At 36.2% G+C, this 13974-nt stretch overlaps 1 protein-coding gene across 1 annotated transcript in view; it reads left to right on the top strand.

Annotated features, from left to right (window-relative positions):
- LOC132197348 (netrin-3) overlaps positions 1–13825 on the top strand; it is a 57796-nt gene extending 43971 nt beyond the window's left edge. The window contains exons 5-9 of the mRNA XM_059620594.1: positions 5375–5524; positions 6236–6316; positions 8956–9024; positions 10943–11132; positions 11547–13825. Coding sequence (XP_059476577.1) covers positions 5375–5524; positions 6236–6316; positions 8956–9024; positions 10943–11132; positions 11547–11694 — 638 coding nt within the window. The 3' untranslated portion in view covers positions 11695–13825. The remainder of the gene's footprint in view (positions 1–5374; positions 5525–6235; positions 6317–8955; positions 9025–10942; positions 11133–11546) is intronic.
- The last annotated feature ends 149 nt before the right edge of the window (positions 13826–13974 follow it).

The following is a 13974-nucleotide window of genomic DNA, read 5'->3' as shown; positions in this document are numbered from 1 at the left end:
ATAGTCTTGATTATTAATAAATCATAAATCATTCAAATTCAACAAGTTGAAAATTTAACAAAGATATCATAAATTTAATAGCAATTTCAGAATTTTTTAGACATCATTACAGCTGTGACCGGATTTAAATACAAGACTATTATTATTTTTTATGCTAATTATGATGAAATTTTTGAAAAAAAAAAATATCAATATATTATGAAACTCTCACACTTGAATGTAAAACGTGCTCTTTCGAAATTGCGTGTAATTTCGATTGAGGGCGCACCTCATGCGGGTCAGGTAATCAGCGAGAGACACAAAATAAATGGCGGCGCTCTGCTTGACGCGAGCAGAGAGAAGTGATGTGAAAATGCGGCGCGAAAATTAATTTGAGTGCCGTGCCGAGGGCGGTCGGCGGCGGCGACTGAAACGCTGAAGAGGCAGAGCGGGTCCGTCCGTACGTACGTCCGTCGCTTTTATATTTGTGCCTCCCCGAGGAGTGATAGAGCCGCTCTGATAAACCGAAAAACGAGCCGCGAGGGCGCGCGCCAAGATAAAAAAGCTCATTTCGCTCTTTGTTTTATTTATGCGCCGAGTTTTCGTTCGCACATGATCAAAAATGCGTCTGCCGGTGCTCGTAAATACGCATAACCACCGCGAGGTCGCAGAGTTAGTCCGGCTTTTATTAGCAGTCCGGAATTATCTCTATAGGATTGGGACTATCAGCATAAATTGGGAGCTTGGATGTGAAAATAAAACGTATATAAACGCAAAAGCAGATTTACTCTGCAATCGCACTAATGAAAATTTATTTCCCCTTTGACTCTTATCATTTGTCTGCATATTCGCCACACTCAAACCTGAGCACCTTTCATTGCAGTTCGTGCGTTTCAAAAGGCAAAGTTATTGCTTTTTGTCACTTAAATTCTTGAAAGGAATAGCTAATTTTGTTTAATTGATTTTAGACAGGAGATAAAGCATATATGAAAAAAAGGAGAAGATATTTTGTCAGAAAATGAATTTATTTCTCTTTGAAAGTAATTTGTGATGAATTTATTATTTCTAATACAATATAAAATTTTAATTTGCATAACAAAAGATCAATTTTTAGGCATTTTAGTATAATTAGCATGGGTCATTTGGTAAAGAATTTTACTTAATTATTATTTATAAAAAATAATACTGTGAAATGATAAAAACATCGCTGTATTCCTGTATTTATAGCAGTTTAACGCCTTTAAACATTTTTTCCCCAACCAAAACACTTGCATCTTAATATTAATTATTCCAATTTGCTCCAGGAAGTTTTAAAGTCACTCTAAAGGAAAGATTTAATTAAGTTAATGCAACGTGATGGGACAAATCGAGTCAAGCTGTTCGCAGCATAAGCCTGCCTGTTCTTTCTCTCCAACATGATGAATGGGCCATAAAAAGCAGAGATAAAATTTAATAACTTCATTTGAATAAACGGGCCGTGCTGAATTATTGAGGTGTCACTCGGTGCGACATTTTACAAGCGGAAAAATGTGACGCAATTATTTTCAGCTAACTAATTGCGAGAGTGAAAGTTGCGAAAGAGGAGGCGTGTGCAATATTTTTTCCCTTAAGCTTGAAAGGGCTTTTAGTGTAGTTAACAGCAGCACGTACAAACTACATAGTAAGTTGCTGGTAAAGACGGAGGGCCTCTTTGTGCGCGATTCGCAGAGATAGCAGAGCCGGGATTTCGTCGGAGACACATTAGGAGGAGGATCGAGTTGATGCGCTAAAGGGGATAATTCGGCGGAGGACAGCTCACTGATTAGCCACCAGCACTTTCCGGAGCACAGAGAGAAAGGAAGGAGCAGAAGAAAGGGAGGAAAAGGTCTTGAGGTGCTTATCATTGTTCGAAAAAGAGCGTGTTCCTTTACGAATTAATCTGCTTTGGAATTCGATGATCTGTCTGTATACGTTTTTGAGAGATACGCACTCTTGATTTAGAAATTTCCCACATCATTCTCTTGTAGTTAAAAGTTAAAAGTAGATAAAAAAAAATGAAAGAGATGAGGTTACAAAGGGCATGAAAATTTCTGGAAAATAAAAATGCCACTATTAATAATTATAATCTTTCTAGGCTTCCCCCTTCTTTTATTGTTAGGGATCAAGTAAATAATAAAAGTATTAATGGTAAATTATAATTACCGTTAGTATTGGCCAGTGAGTTTTAATTTTCTATCTCTACTCAAATGTATACATAAAAATAAATTTTCCAACAGTTAATTTTTTTACTTTAGCGTGATCGCCAATTTCCAAATTTCCAAAATTATTTGAATTATTTTGTTAAAAATTTACTAGACAGGCCATTGTTAATTATATAATTTTCAATCATTTAGGTTTCAAAATAGTATTACAAAGAATGTTAATTAATAAAATAATCATCAAGGAGATGTTTCCTTTTCCTTTATCTTTTACCGAAGTAAATTATTTGAAATATTTATTTTATTTTATATTAAATTTTCTTACTAAATTAAAAAATTTGGCAAATTAATACAAATAAGTTAAAAACCATTAAAAACGTAACATCAAAACTTAAATATATGCAATGATCACAATTTAAAGTGCTGCAAAAAGTCTCTGAAGATGTTTTATTGGCTCACTTATATTCTTAAATGGGAAAATGTTGAGCTTAGAATTTCAGAGATAGCGACTAACGCGATCAAGATAATATGCAAAATCGCAGCGCTAACAAGGTTAAAATGAAGTGGAGATGAAAGGTGGAACAGCCGGTGTCACCTTGAGTTTGAGGCGAGCCGCCGAAGAGCGGCTTCTCGCGTTTCCCTGTACTTGGACTGCTCCGCATCTCGGGGATCAACGGCGCAGATTGAAAAAATCGCATTAGCCTGTGCCGCACTACTCTGCTCCTTGCCCCGGTAATTTCCAGCAGCAGCCCCGCGTATAATAATAATGGAGCGACTTCTTGGCTGTGATGTTATTATATAGAACGGCAGCAGGGAACAACTCAGATCTAATTTTCTTCGGGAATATTGGATTCTTGCATCAGTAAGCTCTCTCGTAAAATTCAATATGATAGCACAAAAAATAGACTCCAGGGGGCAAGAACAAAAATTGGACCGGTGCTCAGGCCGCTCTCCGAAGTGTGCAGATTGTGCAAAAAGAGTCCTTTCCAATCACATTTCTTGTGTAAACAATGAGACTTTACGACTCTGAATCAACTTCTAGATTATACAAACTACAAAGGGTTGAGAAAAGCGTAGAGAGAATTAATTACTTTTAGCCAATATATTTCTCTGCATCATCCATTCCCAGTGATTAAAATAAAACTTCCAATCAAACTTTGACAGGAAAATTGATCAGCAATAACTATTATGTAAAAAAAATCAGTTTCAACAATGAAATAATTTATTGTCTTTGTAATTTTGTACAAATTTTTATAAAAATTAGTTATATTAAAAAATTATTATGCAGGAAAAATTTAAAAAATTATAGAAAATAATATATTTTAAAATAATTCTTCCATATTTCAATTTTCAATCACATTGAGGAGGTTTCATTTAAAAACTCGCTCAAAACTATTTTGTTATTGACTTTGGTTGGAAGTTTGTTTTTCGGACTAGTTGCTTAGTGGTAGGTATACAAGTCGTTACATGAGTCAAGAGCAGAGCATGCAATTTTCCCACTCGCACCCCTGCCGCTACTTTTCCGTTCAGGCCGGAAGAAAAGGGTCGACAACGGCGGTGGCGGCGGGAAAACAATTTGACTTGGTGTTCATCCGAGCCAGTCGTTTGGACCGCAGAGCAATGGGCATACGAAGTGCCGACGGTGCTCGTCTGCTAATTGGGTTGGACTCGGAAGGAAGGAAAAGAAGGAAAGAATGGGTCGGTCGACACTTCATAGAGATGCCGTAAAATAAAGTTGTAAAAAGCAAATTCTCATTCCTGAGATAGTTTAGGGGCGGAACGGAGCGGATGCGACACTTCACACTTTCAATTTTTAAGCTTATGTTAAGTTGAACAATAGAGTTTCATTATGTTTAACATGAATTGCTTTAATTAAATTTTATGAAACAATATTGGTAAATTTAATCATTCTGAATTCAAAAATTTTTATCATTAATTATACGGACTCCTTATTTTATACAAAAGAAGAACCATTTTGGGAATTATAGGAAAACAATTAGAAATTTTAACCAACATAGTTATATTAATTTACTTGATTTGACTATGTCAATAAGTTGAAGGAGTCCATAAATTTATGTTTACCTCAGATTTTGATAATTTTGTTTATTCGTGAATCTGTTACAGTTTCTACTTGTAAGTTCCGCCCCTGACTCAGATAATCTGATCGCATTCACACGTTTTCCAGACTATCGCGGCCTTTTTTCATTTTCTCGCTCGCGAGCGCAATCGGCTGCTGCTGGAAGTGGCCAGTGTGGAAATGGCCCACCAAGGGTAAATAAAATGAAACGTGGAGGCAGCGCAAAGAGAAGAATCTTCCCCTTACATTCGAGCTTCCTCATCTCGACGAGCCGCCCCCGGGGGCAGTCGATCGCATTTGCAGAGCACGTCCTCGGCACCACTGATTAGGTGCACCTCCCACGAGAGCGTTTTTTTCGACACCTCGCCACTTCATCTGTCACCGCGCGGCGTGCGTGTCCGAAATACCTGCTTTTTTGCATCCTCAGGGGTTCGCCATTTTCGCTGCGCGCTCCGCCGACCAATTGACCGCCCAAGGCGTCCGGCCGATGAGATTTCCGAGCACGTTTTGATTACTTTTAAACTGCCCGGTGCCTTCCTTTTCTTTTTTTGACACGAAAGTGGTATCCATGTGCAGATACAGATCTTGCATGTTTCTTTATTTTTAAGATAAATTAAAAATTGTTAATTATTTATTTTTTAAAGATTACATTTATTCCTTGTTTAATTAATTAAATTGTATTTTACTTCTTAAAATATAAATACAATTTTAGCAAATATGTTTATAGCTGAAATTTTATCTTTCTATTTTTAATTGTAACTGGAAATTATATAAAATAATTATGCTATATTTTTATGTAATAAATATTGCAAACCAGGACTCTGTTATACTTAAACATTAATCAATGAATAAGTAAGTGGAATCAAAAATCAGTTAGACTATAATATTACCTTTATTCAACTTACATAACTTTTATGACAAATAACTATAGCCAATAAGATTTTTACACAGCAACAAAATATCTTACTCTCGAAGAGTTAATAAGCCATTTGATTTCTAACTGCCAAAAAAATGACGATTATTAATCGAGTTTGCTTTTACAAATGAGGTAAATTAAACCCTTTGTGCCATCCCCTCCCCCCGCAAACAATTTAATTAACTAGTTTAATGTGGCGTGTGCGCCTTTATGCGTGTGTTTCAGCGTGCGACTGTCATCCGATCGGCGCCTCGGGCAAGACATGCAACCAGACGAGTGGGCAGTGCCCATGCAAGGATGGTGTCACCGGCACCACCTGCAACCGCTGCGCCAAAGGCTACCAGCAGAGCAGGTCACACATCGCTCCCTGCATCAGTGAGTACAGTTTTGTGTTTCCACTTTCATTACAAAAATCGGCTCACCCTCGCGGATCGCAACTGGGTGAACAGTAAAAAAATAACAAAAATAGCAGCAAGGGAGCCCACGCCACCCACATCAGACACAATTGTAGCATGGTTATTCAAGTGTTGCGGATTTAGAATGCAGCACATTTATTTATACATTTGAGTATCTATTATAGTCTAAAAATATTTGCTCTATTTCTTTTATTTTCACAATGCAAAAATAGTAGCGGTTATTGTACTAGTTTTATATCAAATTATACGACGTAGAGATTAAAATTGAATGCTTAATTACTTTTTAAAAATATAAATATATTAAAAGAGCAAAATCATTAGTTAAAAAAAAACTTTTTTTATTTTCATTTAATTTCTTTTCTAACCAAAAATTATAGTGAGACTTGTCAGAGTGATCATAGCTGATATTATTTTGATTTTGGTTTGCAAAAAAATCTAATAATAAATTTAAAATTTCCGTCTTGTAAATGATCTTCTTTTTAAATTAATTTTATAGTGCTATAAATTATTGGCTAAATTAATTTATTATCCAATGAGAACATTAATAATATGAAATATATTATCATCAATTAAATATGCCCAAACAGCAAAATGTTATTTCATCAAATAACTTTGCTAATTCATGCAACAGTTAAAGTTTTCATAATTTATTAAATAAAACTATTTTCAGGAATGCCGAAAATTGGTGGAATCGATGCTGGCAGCCAGGCGGACACGGGGACGGGCACGTCAGCAGCCGCTTCTGCCAAAGGTGAGTTTTGAGCATTAAATGCATTTTGTGTTAATATATGACGCGGATTCCGTCGACACAAGCGACGCCAGAACAAGTGTAGTACCTGCGCGCACTTAATTATCCACAAACGAAGCCGCCCGCCGTCTGTAATTAAAAGCGCCCCACGCGCTCTTTTAACCTGCAGTGCAACGCAAAAGCTTTTTTGTGTCACACACGGCTGCCGGATTTTTTGTATAAAATCCGACGAGAAAGAAGCACGTTTACAAAAGTGTGTGTGTGCTTTGAATTTCTGACTTTTTTCCGCCCATTCCGCTCTTCGTTATAATATTTAAATAGCAGGAAAAGGAAGAATAATACCAGAGCTTTTCCAGTCGCAATCTGCAATCCGCTCTCTCTTATACTTTTCTTTTACGTTTGCTTGATTCTTTCGGGCACAATCTCTCCGGGCTCAAGTACGGAACGAGTGGATTTAAATTATAAGAGAAACGACGCGGTGTTTCTGGAAAAAAGGGCAGAGAAATCTCTCCTGCACGTTCCTCTCGGTAACAATTTTTATCGAAACTACCCCGCGGTGGTAGCGCGAATAAAAAGCAGAAGGGAAATAAATTCGGTCGGAGGGTGCGGGATGTATTTTTGAAGCACCGTACGCGGGTGAGAGGAATTTTTGTCGCTGGAGCATCGAAATATTACAAGGAGCAGCGCAGGCAACCTGAAGGATTTATATCTCCTCGGTATTAATATAATTGCATTTTGGTGTTTAGGCGCTTTTCATTTATTTTGCTCCGCCTGGCAGATGGATGTACCGCCTCAGGCTAACTAATTAGCAACTGCCGTGCACCCTCAGTACACCGTCTAACCCTGCAAAAACGACACAAACGCCATCATCGCGCCAATTTCACTTGTTTTCTTTTTTCAAGTCCAGAAATTTCTATACGCCAGACACGTTTAGCACAATTATGGGCGTATTTAGTTTTCATAATTTCTCTCACTTTTTATAGATTATTGCAACAGAAGGTAAATTAAATTAAATATGATTAAAAAAATATGCTTGAAATTTAAATTTCGTTGTGAGTTTCCCTTAGTATTCTTTAATAAAAATGACCAATGGTTCTAATATAGCGAGCAGAATATTTCGTAAACAATTTCAATTGGCTTGAATTTGCTATAATGGCAAAATTGAATTGAAAATTTTAAATATGTAGATATTCTAGATAGAAGAAAACAGTTGTACACAAAAGAGGGAAAATAATTATTTTTGAAATTTTAAACCTGAATTTCACTCGCATTCAAAATATATTTTGATGCTACAAGGGTGGCGCCGAATGCAGGTGAAAATTCCGCTACCAAGGGGATGAGAGAGTGTGCATGGACTCTCTATCTCCCACGGCGCCCTCAGGTATTTAATTAAATGAGTGCCAGTGAGCAGCAGTCTCGGCCTTCCAACTCGCTCTTCCAACACCGCACCTAGTTTGCCTGTTTTGCCTTTTGCCACACAGAGACCAATCGCTAACTAAATTTAGCATAATCAAGGCGGCGCCGAAAGAGAAGTTGGTTTTGTCTGTGCTTGGCCGAGAGTGGGTCGGCTCTGAAATTGATCTGTATACCCCACAACAAAACACAGATTCATACATACATGCCCTCGCCGCAAATTCACTCAGGTGCCTGCGTTCGCCAGTTAATTTGAGATGGGAAATTTCTCGAGAATGTATTTTGCCGCAGGATACAAAAATGGCTCAAGAGAGAGGCCAAAAAATGAGATTGCTATACAGAAGAGGGGTAGGTTTGAGGATGCCTGCAGCCATTACTTTTTTTTACAAACACAAAAATTTGAAAACTTTCATTTATTTTTAAAATTTAATTAAAAAGTTGATAACTGTTAAATTATTAATTTTATCTTATTGTTAATTGTTAGTTTAATAATAGAATATCATTTCTTTTTTATGCAGTTTAGTTTTTAAATTTCTCTAAAAATATTAGACAGAATTAAGCCTTGAAATCTGTGAGTTATTCTTCAGGATTTACGGCGCCTGTGCCACACGTAATTCTTCTGACAAGCGATTAATTCGTATCCCGCTTGGAAAAATGAATGGCTTATTTTAATTGAGTCGGTCCAATATTTGATCAGAGTGCGTGTTAAATTGCTCAAGATTTATTTACATATTACGGTACAAGCGTGCAATAACTCAAAACGTCCCCATCGGAGCGGCGATTTACTTTGCCCCTTCATGTGTGACTGGTCAAATTAATTTTTTCTTCTCTGCTGTAGGGACTTTTTACGTACAAAGCTTGCGTGTCCGTTGTTGTTCAGCTCAAAAAATAACACAGATCCGCCGGTGGAAATCTCACTTCTTTTCGTCCGCCCACTCGAACCACAGACGTGGAAATTAGAAAAAGCAGAGCCGCGTGGGCCAAACGGGAAAGAGATACTTTATCTCTGCTTTTGAGGAGAAATTGTATACCTATGTATTTCTAGCTGGCCATATGCAAGAACAATTAATCACTCGCGGTTGCGCGGCCTATGAATATTTTTTTAATAACTTCTTCTAACCACTCACTCATTAAGACGCACGGGTGAAGTGAACGCATGCAAATCAGCTTTCTCGGCCTGCCTTGTAAAATAAGACCTTTGCATCTAATTTTTTAATCTCTGCTTTCAGATCAGTGTGGGACCTGCCCTGCGGCCACCAAGAGGCTCAACATGAACAAGTATTGCCGCAAAGATTTCGGTAGGTTTTTGTAATTTGACCTGACACTCTTTTTATGCAAATTAATCAATCAATTTTGCAAATACATGACGCGGGCTATTATTCAAACTCCTTTACTTACCCGCGGCGAAATGAGTCAATTCTATCTAATTTTCATAACGGAATTTTTTGAAGGCATTCTGGACGTCTGGAAGTTCAAAATATTATGGCATTAATTTTTTTAAACTATTGTTTTGGCAAAAAATTAAAATTTATTGTAAGCAGCCTAAGACCATTTTTATCTTTTTGCATTAATGGGTTTAATTATTGTAATTTATCTAAAAATTTATCAAATTTTATTATAATTGATAAGAAGTAATATCAAGAAGTAGAATTCCAAAATAAAGATATAAAAAGCTCGTTTATTTATGCAAATATAAATTAATATTGTTTTCAGTCTTCAACTTACATAATTTGAAAGATTTATTTTGTCAATTTGCTTATTTATTAATATAGAGAAAATTGCAATTTTTGCGTGAGCTACATCTGATTTGGCAAACAAAGCACGGCAAAAAGCGTTTGCCAGAATAAGATTTTACCACCTCGCGACACAATCCCACCTGCCGACGTAACAAATGCATTTTGTTGAGATTTTCTCGAAGACTGGCGCGAGATTTGCAGGAGGGTTGCTAAATCTTTTAAATCTTGCGCAGGTTCACCGCTTTTACTCTCCCCTACACAGCGCGATCAAATTTATTAACAGATTTGGCGATTGCAAAAGTGCCGTTCCTCCTTCGTTGCTGCCGCTACTTTTTTTATGCGCTTTCGACTCGAGATAAAAGTTCCATTTGTTTCTGTAATGCGCGTTGTAAGTCTGCCGGGATTAGGCCTGTCTCTCACAATGAATTATTGAGTAAAGCCTCATTTTATATACATACGCGCACCGAAATTGTTCCCCCGAAAAAACGGCAGCCCCGCCGCGCCGAGAGAGAAATAAGCAAAATAGAGAGTTGCATGATTTACGGCCCTAATAAGAGAAGAAAAACGGTCGGAAAGTTGGCTGCCGAGAAAAAAGCGATGCCAAAAAGCCACCGAGTTAACTAAATGTTTCATTTTTCTCTCGGCTGACGTGCGGGTGGAGTAAACTTCAGGGAAAGCAACTTTCCGGAGTCTTTCTCCAGACGAAACGTGCTGAGTCTAGCAGAAACATTATTCTTATAAATTTCTAGAAAAAATTGCATCATAGATTTTACTCTACACTATTATTAAAAGACAAGTATATATTTGTAAAGATTAAATTATGAAAACATTTGAAAATTTAAATTAGGTTTTTTTCATATTAATTTTATTTTGCTTTTCATTAATATTTTGGTAATTTTTTTTAACTGGAATAAAAATATTACTTATAATATAATTATAATTATATATTAATTGAAGACAATATTAAATCTATTAATTTTATTTCAAAAGAATTGAAAATTCATTCCTACGCACATCTTTAAATTTATTCAAGTTGTGATCAAAATCGTTAAGAGTATGATGCTTTGGCTAGTCGCAGGACAGGCGATTGATTATTCAATTAGGCGCATGGAAATAAGTGTTCGAGCATCAATGATCAGACAGTGATTGATTCCACGACACACAGCTTGTTTTCCAACTAGTCAAACACTCTGCAAGATTAAGATTCGGAATCAATCTGTTTTGCCGGCAAAACATCAAAGCGTTGTTAAACTTTCATTGAATTAATATATTAAAATTTGTTTATTTTGAAAATGCTGGCACCTAACTACACTCCACAACTTTTTGAAAATCCCCTCGTTAGGCTCGAGAAACTTCTCTCCGGTTGGGGTTTGTGTGGTTTGGGGCCGTCTGCGTGTCAGCTATAGAGATTAATGCTTGGGGTGGCGGGTCGGAAATGAGCGGTTTAGGTGCTAATTGGTTGGCATTATTTGTTTTGCAGCGGTCCTTGTGAAGGTGACGGGCCGCGAGATGGTGGACGAATGGGTTCGTTTCACGGTGCTCGTCGACGCGCTCTACAAGAAGCCGAGGAACAACGGAGCTAACCCTGCGTTCCTGCGGAAGGGACCCACATATGTGTGGATGCTCGCCTCCGACCTCAACTGCAAGTGTCCAAAAGTCAAAACCAACAAGTGAGTAATAAATCTAAAATTCAATAATTTTGAATTAAACTTTAAACAGGTAAAGCCCAAAAAACACTTCAAAATTATCAATTACATGTTTAATTGCTATCATAAATTATTTTAATCAAGAAGATTAGACAACAGACTGATAAATTAAGTTTTCATGTTTGGATTTATTAATTGTTCACTTTAAAATTATTCTTGGAACGAATATATTACTAATCAGCAATAAATAAAGAAAAATATGTTTTACTTTTTCTACATAAATTAGAATTATTATAACATGAAATCATTAATAAATAAATAAATAAATAAATTGGTTCAAATTTGAAAATTAAAACAAAATATTACAAAACTTAATCAGGAAATTAAAATGATATTTTTTTTTCAATATTTCAAATAAAAATTGTTCCTTTGTTTTAGATTGTACTTGATAGTTGGTGACCGCGAGAGCAGTGTACCGGGACGGCCTGGCATCGAAGTGTCCCGACGGTCAATAGTGATTGAGTGGCGGGACGAGTGGCACTCGAGGATGCGCCGCTTCCAAAGACGGGCCCGCGAATGCCGCTGAAACGCAGGGCGCGGCAAAGTCTGAATGGGAGGAATAACGAAACACATGATTCCACACACTCACACACATACTTTGCATAAATAAGGATAATTTATTACATGGCGGCTTTAGCTGTTAAGAGATGAATTTTTTCTCATAATACTCGATCGAAATGTTTCCATGTTAAATTTAACAAAGAGAGGAATAAAATTATATAGTGTAAAAATTAACTAGGGTGGTCTGAACTCATGGCTGTGCGGGGCGGCAGGTTCATTTTTAGTTGGTGGCCGCACGTCAGCAGTCAGCATTTTCCCAAAAGACCACTCTGAACGAGACGATTGCTTCTTTGTACTCACAGAAATCGGTTAGGTACCCATCGTGTTTACAATTGCGATACTTCTAGTATACTTTTAGTATTCATCACGTCTCGCGGTCTAAAACGCTTATTTTTCGGTCCCGCACGCATACATTTGCAATACTCTAGGTTTACTTTTGACAGCTCGCCTGCTGCGCGACCCTTGCCGGCCGCGCTCTAAAATACATGCGTTTGCATCCCTCCCCCTCCTTTCTTTACAAAACACAATAGTTTGACGAGCAGGTATAAAAACCCTCCCTCATAAGGCCCGTGTTAAACAGGTATACAGTTTTTAAAAAGTAAAGCAAGTGAATAGCAAAAGTATAGCTGAAGTATCGCAAAAGTAAACACGATGCGGATCTAAATTTTTTCTGTGAGTATTAATTTAGTAAGTGTGTAAGTGACTGCTAAATAGGGAGAAATTCATCGAAAAAAATCTGCTGCAAGAGTTGCATCCAAAAATATCACTCTTTTAATTTCTTACAAAGTAGACACCTCCTTGCAAAAGTTAGGAAATGCAAAACGTTTCGCAAATGCTTCCCAGTTATGAAAAAACGCACTGCTTCTACATATCGCAAATTCTCAATCTGATCACAGCTCTTGCAGGGAATTATATAAAAAGAAAATAGTATTTTATGATGATAAAAATTAATTTATTAGTCTTTTTTTGGAGATTGCCTATAATTATGCCTATGTCAATATGTTCATATATGGAGCACTGTGAGTTTGAGACTTTGTTTTAAGAAGAAAATCATATACACAAAAGAATTGTATAAATTTAAATTTTATTTCCTAGACAAGCCAATGATCATAGCTTGTCACTTTTTTTATTATTTTGATAAAAAGAAATAATTTAGTTTCAAAATTCTACCTCGGTACCACCTAAAATTAAATTGTGTAAATGTGAAAATCGGTGTGCTGGTGTCTATTTAGTTTTAAATGGAATATAAGCTTAAATCTCATTGTCACACTGGTAAAGTGGGCACAAACGGAAGAGGTTAAAAAATCTTTGTCTAAATTTTTGCTGCCATTTTTTTTATTATGGACCGCCATGCAGAAGAAATACAATGAAAAGTTGAAACAAAAAATGAAATTATTATGTTGTCCGTCTCATGTTCACTGTCATATTCTAAATGCGTTGTGTGTTATTAATTAAAAGTGACAGGTGCAAGAAAAATCCATGTAATGTTTAAATTAAATTGAAAAAAAATCTGAATGTGCTTTTTGTAGATGCGCAAGTTATCTTTGTCGAAAGTATTACTTAATTAATTGTGCCAAAAATAAGCATCAGCAACTAGATGGAAAAATCATGTATGTCTTAAAAATTGCATGCGCTTAGTTCTAATTACCTAACTAATATAGTTGCCTGTAGACAGAAACGCCCTGATTAATCAAAGGGAACGCCTAATTGAATAAAACTATTGAAGCCGCGATTTACATCAAGCAAAATAATATATCTCTATATACTCCTGTTGTAAAATGTAATATACAAAATCAATTTTGTAAGAATTTGTGAATTTTATCATACTAAATCTTTAGTGACCGCTGCTTCTTATACGTTTATCTGTTATTATATATATTGTGTTTCAAAACTTCCGTCGCATTTCTTTATTTTAAGCACAAGAGGATCAGGTGCAAATTTTATTTATTCCTTCCCACCATCTCCGCTTTGAAAATAGCTTGCCTGTCCATAAATTACTCGCTGGAAAACTGTTGGATTTCCCACGGTTATTATATTAATGTGTCAGGATCAGTTATACAAACTTGATAAAATAAATACATCAAAATCTAAGACCATGATATTGTTTGCTTACTTTTCCAATATAAAAATTGATGAATTTTATATTAGCCTGTAAGATTAAATTTTTGAATGTCATTTTTTTTAAATTGCAATAACATATTTTCAGCATAAAATATCAATTTAACTGCTCCGCGTCTCCAATGAA

The sequence above is a fragment of the Neocloeon triangulifer genome, unplaced genomic scaffold (genome assembly GCF_031216515.1).
Source record: "Neocloeon triangulifer isolate White Clay Creek 2 clone unplaced genomic scaffold, ASM3121651v1 ptg000012l, whole genome shotgun sequence".
NCBI classification, from domain to species: Eukaryota; Metazoa; Arthropoda; class Insecta; order Ephemeroptera; family Baetidae; genus Neocloeon; species Neocloeon triangulifer.
The sequence above is the reverse complement of the archived record's forward strand: the minus strand, read 5'-3'. Positions and strand labels throughout refer to the sequence as shown.